This window comes from Scomber scombrus, chromosome 3, assembly GCF_963691925.1.
Source record: "Scomber scombrus chromosome 3, fScoSco1.1, whole genome shotgun sequence".
NCBI lineage: Eukaryota > Metazoa > Chordata > Actinopteri > Scombriformes > Scombridae > Scomber > Scomber scombrus.
The window spans coordinates 35,232,269-35,243,045 of record NC_084972.1 but is presented as its reverse complement, the minus strand read 5'-3'; the positions used below and the strand labels follow the sequence as shown (position 1 = coordinate 35,243,045).

Genomic DNA, 10,777 nt, shown 5'->3' with positions numbered 1-10,777 from the left:
TGATGCTGTAACACATCAGGTGTGAGACTTTGAATGTATGAATGAACAAATCATCAGACTGCACATTTCAAGGTATATTTTTACATGCTTGGGCTCTATTAGAATATCTACTTTTCTGTGTTAATGAACACATGAATTTCACATATGAAAACGGTGCTAAGGTTCTTGCTTGCCAAACTCAGAGTACAAAAGGACAACAATAATTCACAGTGAACATTATTTAGACAGCTAATATGTCTCCTATGAAAATGAACACTTTTAGAAGACAGGGTTACTTTAGACATAATCTGTTCTCCTCCAGACTTTAATCTCTGCAGACTGTCCTCCCTGCAGTTCACATTCAGAGCATCTTTCCTGAAAACCTCCTCTGTCTTTGCTGCCTCTCCTTTGTTTTTCTCCTCCGAGTCATTGAGCCACAGAGATCGTCCCATTACTCTGTCTGGGAGACACACTGAGAGGAGGGAGGAGGAGGTGTTGGACAGGCAGGAGATTGGAGGAGTGGAAAGGAAGGATGGATGGTTAGTAAGCTAAAGTTGAAGGATGTGTGAACATTTAATACTGTAAATAAACAGCATCCTCTCTTTAAACCCTGCTATTAAAATTGAAATCCTCTCCACAGCTGAAGTAAAAAAAACACTCAAGTTGGGGTGATCCGCAGGCCATTCCCACCTTTAATAACCATTAGTCAGCTGTATGATGCAGCTTGAATGTTTGCCAGCGGTGTCCAGTCTGCTGCAATGCCTTAAACAACAAGTGAATCCCAACTGGAGCCAAGTGTTTATGTTCTGCTAACGTTTTCTCAGGTTGAAGTTGGCACTTTTGGCAGAGAGAGGCTCAATATTTGCATTGGAAAATGTTCAGGGTAACGCAGTGAAGCAGGAGCAGCAGAGTCAGTAGATGACACTTGTTGCATGTGAGACTCACCACCTGCATTTCCTCTCTGCTCTGTTTTATTCTGGTCTGCTCTCACGTCCTTCTTGACTTCTTCTTTGACTAAACAGAAAAGAGTTGCGTGCCCTTGTTGGCAACCGTCCCTCTGGGAAGAACAATTTAAAGACAAAACTGGAGACCAATGCACGCAAGGGGAAAATAAAAATGATAAAAATGCTTAAAAATTGAAATAAAATAAGTGAAAATAAATAATTAAATATATAAGTAAAATAAGAGATACAGCTTCTTGAGCACACACATTCCTGCCTTGACTTCTCAATGCCTGTTCTGCACTAACATTCCCGTGCTTTGATGCTTCTCTACGGGCTTTAGTTAGCAATGATCCTATCTCTCCTTCTGCCTTCAAAATATAAGCAATCATGTACATAAAACACGCATAAGCATAAACAATAATTGGATGTCGAAATTTTAATTCCAACATTCCTTCCTTCCTTCTTTCTTCCTCCCTTCCATCCTTCCTTCTTCCCTTCCTTCCTTCTTCCTCCCTTCCTTCCTTCTTCCTCCCTTCCTTCCTTCCGTCTTTCTTCCTCCCTTCCATCTTTCCTTCCTTCCTTCCTCCCTTCCTTCTTCCTCCCTTCCATCCTTCCTTCCTCCTTTCCTTCCTTCTCCCTTCCTTCCTTCTTCCTTCCTCCCTTCCTTCCTTGATTCGAGGACAACAGGAGGGTTAACCCAGCCCCAACAGAAGTAGCTTTATTCATTCACATAACCTGATTTCTGCATGATACAGTTTGATGTTTCTTTGCAGCATTGTGATAAAAATGACGTCAGCTTTTACAGGATGACTGATGAGATCAGCAATAACAAGTTCAAATAAGTGAAGTTGTAAGCTTGAAAGTGTTTGTTTTCTCCTGCTTATGTGCTGCCGAGGAACAGAGTAACGGATCCTCAGGACTGCGATTGGATTTCAGCTGCTGCCTCGAAGGTTTTCAGGAGATTTGGTCCAAATGTCTGATGGTCAATTATGTTCTGGTGAGATTGGTACAACAAATCAATTTAGAGAAGCTGCCTCACTGAGAGCGGACGATGACCATGAATGACAATGAAGGATTACTGTCACACACACACACACACACACACACACACACACACACACACACACACACACACACACACACACACACACACACACACACACACACAAACACTAAAACAAACACTGCAGAGAAATGTTTGTTTATTCTGTTTTTCTTTAGTTTAAAATCATATTTGATGAAAGAAAAAAGGATTTTCTGATTTATTTGATTTCCTTTTTTTTGTTTTTTTGTTTCATTTTAACCCTAAAGTCTCTTTCAGACCTGAACCCCTAATGTTAATCTGATGGAAATGTAATATGTTGGTCAGGTCTGAATACACAGTGAAGTCACTTTTATGTATAAGTCACAGTCGGACCCCTAACAGTCTGAACTGGAAGCAGTCAGACGAGTCCGACGTGTCACAGTTTGATCCATAATTGTTGTGTTGATAGTCTGAAGAGTTTGGACATGCAGACTCAGTATTAAAGCGTGAACAAAACAACAAAACTATGTCCATGAATATACAAACATAGGGGGGAATATGAGATTGATTCACAGCAGACATCATTCACAAAAAATGACTTTTCAAGAAAACACATCAATAAGAATGAATGAAAGATTATGAAATAACCAGATAATATAATCTCCTTTCTTCTCATATATAAACACTTCAGGGGAAACAGCAGCTGTGTGAACAGCTCGGAGGCTGCTAGCAGTCTGGGCTTGTATTATATTAGGAGCTCAGTTTGGTTTATATGAGTTTATATGTGCTGAACAACAAGTCAACTCAAGTTCTTATGTCTTTTCTTCTTCCTTCTGTTTTCTCTTTATTCAGAAAAAATACTCAGTACAAGTACTGTAGTACAGTTTGAGGTACTAGTACTTTACTGTAGTACAGTTTTAGGTACTAGTACTTTACTGTAGCACAGTTAGAGGTACTAATACTTTACTGTAGTACAGTTAGAGGTACTTATACTTTACTGTAGTACAGTTTGAGGTACTTGTACTTTACTGTAGTACAGTTTGAGGTACTAGTACTTTACTGTAGCACAGTTAGAGGTACTAATACTTTACTGTAGTACAGTTTGAGGTACTTGTACTTTACTGTAGTACAGTTTGAGGTACTAGTACTTTACTGTAGCACAGTTAGAGGTACTAATACTTTACTGTAGTACAGTTAGAGGTACTTATACTTTACTGTAGTACAGTTTGAGGTACTTGTACTTTACTGTAGTACAGTTTGAGGTACTTGTACTGTACTGTAGTACAGTTTGAGGTACTTTTACTTTACTGTAGTACAGTTAGAGGTACTTGTACTTTACTGCAGTACAGTTTGAGGTACTAGTACTTTACTGTAGTACAGTTAGAGGTACTAGTACTTTACTGTAGTACAGTTAGAGGTACTAGTACTTTACTGTAGTACAGTTTGAGATACTTGTACTTTACTGTAGTACAGTTTGAGATACTTGTACTTTACTGTAGTACAGTTAGAGGTACTAGTACTTTACTGTAGTACAGTTAGAGGTACTAGTACTTTACTGTAGTACAGTTTGAGATACTTGTACTTTACTGTAGTACAGTTTGAGATACTTGTACTTTACTGTAGTACAGTTAGAGGTACTAGTACTTTACTGTAGTACAGTTTGAGGTACTAGTACTTTACTGTAGCACAGTTAGAGGTACTAATACTTTACTGTAGTACAGTTTGAGGTACTAGTACTTTACTGTAGCACAGTTAGAGGTACTAATACTTTACTGTAGTACAGTTAGAGGTACTTATACTTTACTGTAGTACAGTTTGAGGTACTTGTACTTTACTGTAGTACAGTTTGAGGTACTAGTACTTTACTGTAGCACAGTTAGAGGTACTAATACTTTACTGTAGTACAGTTAGAGGTACTTATACTTTACTGTAGTACAGTTTGAGGTACTTGTACTTTACTGTAGTACAGTTTGAGGTACTTGTACTGTACTGTAGTACAGTTTGAGGTACTTTTACTTTACTGTAGTACAGTTAGAGGTACTTGTACTTTACTGCAGTACAGTTTGAGGTACTAGTACTTTACTGTAGTACAGTTAGAGGTACTAGTACTTTACTGTAGTACAGTTTGAGATACTTGTACTTTACTGTAGTACAGTTTGAGATACTTGTACTTTACTGTAGTACAGTTAGAGGTACTAGTACTTTACTGTAGTACAGTTTGAGATACTTGTACTTTACTGCAGTACAGTTTGAGGTACTTGTACTTTACTGTAGTACAGTTTGAGATACTTGTACTTTACTGTAGTATTTCCATGTGATGCTACTTTCTACTCCACTACATTTATTTACAGCTTTAGTTACTTTTCAGATGCAGATTTGACACAATGGATAATATAATATAATATAATATAATATAATATAATATATAATATAACAAGCTTTATAAATACAACACATTGTTAAAGATGAAACCAAACAGCAGTGTGTAGTCGGCTCACATTTCAGATGTCTATGAGTTGTTAACAGCTCCACCAAATACTGATTTTTCCCTCTAAACTTCTCACATGCTTTCATTTCAATAAATGTTCAAATGATCCAATATTTCAGCAAAAATCAAAGATTAGAGGATAAGTCCAAAAACTGAAAACACATCTGGTGAAGCAACGCGTTAGTTCATGCAGGCATCCGCCCAGCTGTAATCAGCTGACAGCCACTGAGTGAATCAGCATACTCCATCAGTCTCACACCAATCACAGCCACTCACAACTCGAGGCGGACCCTTTAAATATGACTCCCACTTACACTAATGGCGCTTTTCCACTACACGTCATAATGTATTGATACCTCTGATAATAAAAGGACCATTTCAACCCTACCTTTAAATACTGCAGCAGCTTGTTGAGATGATGAGGTGATTGAGGCCAGGTGGGGAGAAAAACAGGCAAGGGAGGAACCAGGGAGGACACACACACACACACACACACACACACACACACACACACACACACACACACACACACACACACACACACACACACAGACAAAACACAAAGGGGAGGGGAGAGACAATGCAGATTCCCTAACACTCTAAGTTGAATTAATTAGAGCTGCAATGGCTATTCTCCAACTATTTTGATAGTTAGTTGCTTCCCTTGTTACACGTGTTGTTACATGTGTTTTGTAAATGTTTTTATAAGAAACATGTATTGTGAACAATGAACATTTAAATGAAAAAGAAAAGACAGAACAGCCTGCTGTCTCCTGTATAAAACACATCACCTGTTCACCACATGTGTTCCAGCTTTAGTCAGTTTAATATATCTATTATCATCCGGCTGTTACAGGCACGATTTAAACAGCTCATTATTTTTAATTAGCTGCAACTTTTCATCCTGTTTCTGCTGGTTTTATAATAACTGCACATATGCTGATCAGATTTACTGCTTACACTGTCAGATCTCAGGCTTCTTTATTACAAAAACAGTGTTTGAAATTTCTTGCAGTAACAAATAAAATCCATATTAAATCCTAATTGCATTCATTCAGCTGCAATGTTAGAGAGATGAAACCCGAGGCGAGAACACAGCTCCTCCACTCAAAGATCATTTCAAACTTGTGTTTCTTTTCTCTGTCATGTATTTTTCTGCCTGGCTCTGACAGGTACATCAAGCTTTCCTGTATTACTACCGGCGAGACGTATTAATCTCAGGGAACAATGACTGTTTCATTTGAAATGTATGGATTTCGGAGGCCTGCCGGTGCCACAGGTTTTCAGAGAAGTGGTGAGAGGAAGATTGGTGGCCAGCTGGGATCAAGGTGGCAATCATTTATTTCTTGACATCCTTTTTTTGTTCCTCTGAGATTTCCTGCAGCTACTGTGAACTTGTTGTGACAAATGGCTTTCACCGCCATTACTAGCAACACAGGAAATATGGCTGACCACGACGGCCGGGTGCTGAAGGAGCAGGCGGTGATGGACTGCCGGCACACTGGGACAATATGGCAACGATGATCAGAGAGGATGCATTACAGATAGAACATATGTTAGTTTATAGATTGATTTATTATTCAGAACTTCTGTTAAATTCAACATGTTCCCGAAAAAAGAGCATGTTTCATCTGTACAAGCCCCGGGTAACCATGGTAACGCCTTATTTTGAGGCAAATCAAGTTTAACCCTCCTGTTGTCCTCGAGTCAAGGTAGGGAGGGAGGAAGAAGGAGGGAGGAAGGAAGGAAGGAAGGAAGGAAAGAAGGAAAGGAAGGGAGTAAGGAGGAAAGGAAAGAAGGAAGGGAGGAAGGAAAGGAAGTAGGGAGGACATAGAAAAGAAGGTAGGAGGGAGGGAGGGAGAAAGGAGAAGAGGAAGGAAAGAAGGACAGAGGAAAGAAGGAAGGGAGGAAGGTAGGGGGGAGGAAAGAAAGAGAGAAGGAGGGAGGGAGGAAAGAAGGAAGGAAGGGAGGGAGGAAGGAAAGGAAGGAAGGAAGGAGGGAAGGAAAGAAGGAGGGAGGAAGGAAGGAAGGACAGAAGGATGGAAGAAAGGGGGATGGAGGAAGGAAAGAAAGAGAGAAGGAGGGAGGGAGGATGGACAGACGGAAGGAACGAAGGAAAGAAGGGAGGAAGGAAAGAAGGAAGGAAAGAAGGAAGGAAAGAAGGAAGAAAAGAAAGAACAGTCAAGGCAATTTGACCAGGGAGGACGACAGGAGGTTTAAACAGTATGTGCAGCACCTTTAAACAATTAAAGCATTAAAAAAAGGAACAGTGTAAGATGAAATCACAGGTGTGTTTTGCTTTGTTGAGGGGGGGGGGGCCTGTTTTCTCTTTCAGCAGACAAAGAAAAGCCATGTGCTCAGTCCACCATTGGTATTAGGGCCCAACAGGGTGGTCCTTACCAGGTGGGGAGTTCCGGTCCTCTGCAATGATGCCAACGCGTTAGCGGTGCATCGTCCAATCTAGGAATGAATCAAATATCAATAATCAAATAATCGTTAACGGTCTAACTTCGACCTCCATGATGTCTTGCTGCATTGAGTCACTGAGCTGTGTAGTCTAGCAGTCAGGTTCATTAACAGCTACTTTCAGCCACTAGGAGGAGCTCTAAGCTTCTTGTGTTGAAGTAGGACTTGAAACACAGAGTGAATGTTTACTGCTGCCCTCGGCTACTTTGACTCGGTACCAGGCGGAGAGCTCCGGTCCTCTGAAATGATGCCAACGAGGAAGTAACTTAAAACTGCATTCTATCAAAAGGCCACCAGGGGGCGACCGTTTTGGTGTCAAAAGGACTTCCGTCTCTATACAAGTCAATGGAGAATTCACCAACTTCTCACTTGATTTCTAACCTCAGTAAACGTTTTCAAAATGTGTTTATGGTCTCAATCGCTAGTTTAAAGCCTTCTTCAATGCAGTATGATGTTCATTTGGGACATTTTGGCCTCCCTGATTTTATATGTGACGATAAAGCAGGGTATGCATTAGGGCGTGGCTACGTGGTGATTGACAGGTTGATTGGTTCACAGGTTCAGGAGGGCGCCTCATGCTCCTCCTGATGCCCATATAAGTAGAATCCATGTTTTTATTTTTCCCAGCATGCACCTGAAATTGTCAAGATGGCGTTGCTCAGATCCGATACTATTCGCTTCCAAGCAGCAGTCCACAAACCAATGGGTGACGTCACGGATGTTACGTCCATCTATGGTCCTTCCCAGTGAAATAGCTGCTAGGTGTGCAGATGTCAAATGATGCAACCGGTATGAAGTCAAACCTCTTATTAGCAGATGATGAAACAATGTGTGAGAAAGCTTACTCAGCGTGTCAAGAAAAAAAGGTGACGAGAGGGAGACTTAGACACAGTGATTTATTCCAACCAACGTAACCGAAACAAGTGTGTCCAAAACATGAATGGAGAACAAGCCAGTTAAGATAAGTTTGATTTGTTCAACTCAGGAAAACTCAACAACTCTCCACTTAAACAGAGTTGTGCTGAATTTCTAGAAGACAGGTTTGTATATACATGAATACACACATCCTTTATGTACAAACTACAGAAATCTATCAGACCTGTTGTTTTGTCACAGAGACCTTCAGTGGATAAATCTTCAGTTCATCTCCAGTGAAAATGAATGGAAACAATGTGTCAGTGAAAGTGTGTGTGAAGGTGTGTATGTGTGTGTTAGTATCAGGATCAGAGAACGACAGATTTCCTCTGTTCCAGTCCAGATTCACTCTGATCCTCTGGAGCTTCTTCACTGGGAGAACAGTGTAGGGAGCTGATGGTGAAGATGCATAGTATTTATCATTATAGAACCCTATTCTCCATAATCCAGACTGTATGCTTCCCTTCCTCTGAACAGACTCTGATAACACACCCAGTAACCAGTTTTTATTGTCTCCAACCTCGACATCCCAGCTGTGAGTCCCTGAGTTAAAGCCCTCAGAGCCCAGGACAGAGAAGAAGTAGTCAAACCTCTCTGGATTATCAGGAAGCTGCTGTTTCTCTCCTCCACATCTCACACTGGTCAGATCTTCAGACAGGATGAGTTGTGGACGAGCAGTGTTTGGATCCAGAATGACAGGAGTGTAGGAGACCATCTCCTTCATGTTGTTCCAGATGTTGAAGGCCAGGTTGCCCAGGTGTTTGGCCTGGTCTATCAGAGCTCCTGAGGGCAGCTGTGGATCATCCAGCAGGGGGCAGCGCTGGACTCTTTCCACTGCAGCCTTGTAGTTGTTCAGGAATGAGACGTCTTCAGCTCTCAGCTCCTCCTCTGTGGCTCTGACTGTGTGTGAAAGAGCTGCTATCTCTCTGCTCAGAGCCTCCATCTTCTCCTTCATCATCTGACTCTTCTGCTCCTCTTCCTCCCTCAGAGCAGCCATCCTGAACTCCTCTTCCTCTTCTAGAAACTGGTGAAGCTTCTTAAACTGCTCCTTAATCTGCCTCTCTGTGTGTTGGGCCTGGACCTTAATGTGTTTTGCTGTTTGATCAAACTTCACTTTAACTTCTTCAAAAACCTTTAACTTCTTCTTTAAGGGCTTCAGAGTTTCCTCAAGTTCCTTCTTGTGTTGTGGTGCAGCTTCATCGATGGGTCTGAATCTGTGGTTGGTGTGTTTTTCTGAATCTCTGCAGACGACACACACTGGCTGCTGATGGTCCAGACAGAAGAGTTTGAGTTTCTCAGAGTGCAGACTGCAGAGAGCCTCTGAAGCTCTCTGATCTCTGTCCTGTAAGAAGGACTCACACAGGTTCTTTATCACCAGACTAACAGGTGGTTCATCCTTTGAAGATCTATTCTTACAAACTGGACACTCACGTGTTGGTTTCTGTCTCCACCAGCTCTTCAGACAGTCTTTACAGAAGCTGTGGCTACATGACAGAACAACAGGATCTCTAAAGACCTCATGACAGACCGGACAGCAGAGATCCTCCTCTGATCTGGAAGCCATTTAGTCTCTGAGTGAAGCTGAAAACACAGCAGACAGAAAGTACAGTCAGTCATGGCTCCCCTCCCTCCTCTACTAACTTCACTGACATTTACTTTCAGTGTGACTCCAGTTTTTAGTCAAACTCACCTTCAGTGTGTGGAGAGTCAGCAGGTTGAAGCAGCAGAGTTCTAGTTTTCCACTTTTCTCTCCTGTAGCTGTACTCACTCAGAGGAAGTTGTTAGTTTGGTCTGAAGGTGAATCTGATGCTCTGTTTTCAGTCTGTGTGTCTCTTTAGAGACCAACAATAAACTGTTTCCTGGTTTGTCTCAGGTGAGTCAGGTGAGGGGCGGAGCTTTGTCAGATCTCTTCTGATAAATGTTGTAGCTTCACAATAACACAGGGTGTGTTTCATACCTGTGTTCACACATAAACATACCATCAAGTTTAATGACAGCAGACTAACAGGTTTTACCTGATTTAATCTGTACAGTACAGAACATCATGACCTGCATGAAGCTTATAAAATAAACTAAAAAATGAATGAAGTTCTGTTCAGCTGTTAGTGTGAACACTTTACAGGAACTATAGAAACACAAAGGAGTGAATATTGTTCTGGATGATTTATTTAAGTTTGATATATTACCAACAACAAAAAGGACAGTACCAACACTTATAAGAAATGACGGCACACTGATGAACTTGTTGTGGCGCCCTCTGGTGGCACCGACAGTGTTTACTGCCACACCCAGCAAGTCTGGCAGCATCAGATCGTTGCTGCTTTTGCTGCTTCAGCTTGTGACAGTTTGACTTTTTGTGTTTTTAAGGAGCCAGTCAGTTCTCTCTCCTGCATTTTCTACTTAGTCAGTAGTTTAGTCAGTTTACAAAGGATGCAGACTGAAGCAACAATCCCAAAGTGTCAGAAGAACAGTCCACAAAAAAACTAAATACTGCAACTAAAAACTATTTGTTTCCCCTTTCAAACATAATTAAGTTCAGTTCAGTTTTCCAACTGAAATAAAGTTAAGTTGTTTTTCAGTTTAAATAATAACCAACAAATGTACTCACTGAAGTCAGGTAGTCCGAAGGTGAATCTGATGCTCTGTTTTTCAGTCTGTGTGTCTCTTTAGAGACGAACAATAAACTGTTTCCTGGTTTGTCTCAGGTGAGTCAGGTGAGGGGCGGAGCTTTGTCAAACATCTTGTAATTAAATATGTTACGTCACAATGACTCAGGGTGTGTTTCCTTCCAAAGGATTTAGTCATTACTCAGAGGGAAATGGGAGCTGCTGCTGCACAAACTTTATTCAAACTGATCTTTAGGATATTTAGGTTAAATAATGAGAGTCAAAATATAACTGAGTAAAATCCAGAGAAATATTCCTGGAAATGGGTAATGGATTACTTTATGTGAGGGGGGTA

At 41.0% G+C, this 10,777-nt stretch overlaps 1 protein-coding gene across 1 annotated transcript; it reads right to left on the bottom strand.

The window, feature by feature from the left end:
* Positions 1–7,994: 7,994 nt before the first annotated feature.
* On the bottom strand, positions 7,995–9,401 carry LOC133977444 (zinc-binding protein A33-like). The gene has a single exon (XM_062415616.1). It carries the CDS (start codon positions 9,378–9,380, stop codon positions 7,995–7,997), a length of 1,386 nt encoding a protein of 461 aa, XP_062271600.1. The 5' UTR covers positions 9,381–9,401.
* Positions 9,402–10,777: the final 1,376 nt, after the last annotated feature.

Bases quoted from the DNA above. Each gene is read 5' to 3' on its own strand.
- LOC133977444 (XM_062415616.1), bottom strand. From the start codon at position 9,380: ATGGCTTCCAGATCAGAGGAGGATCTCTGCTGTCCGGTCTGTCATGAG.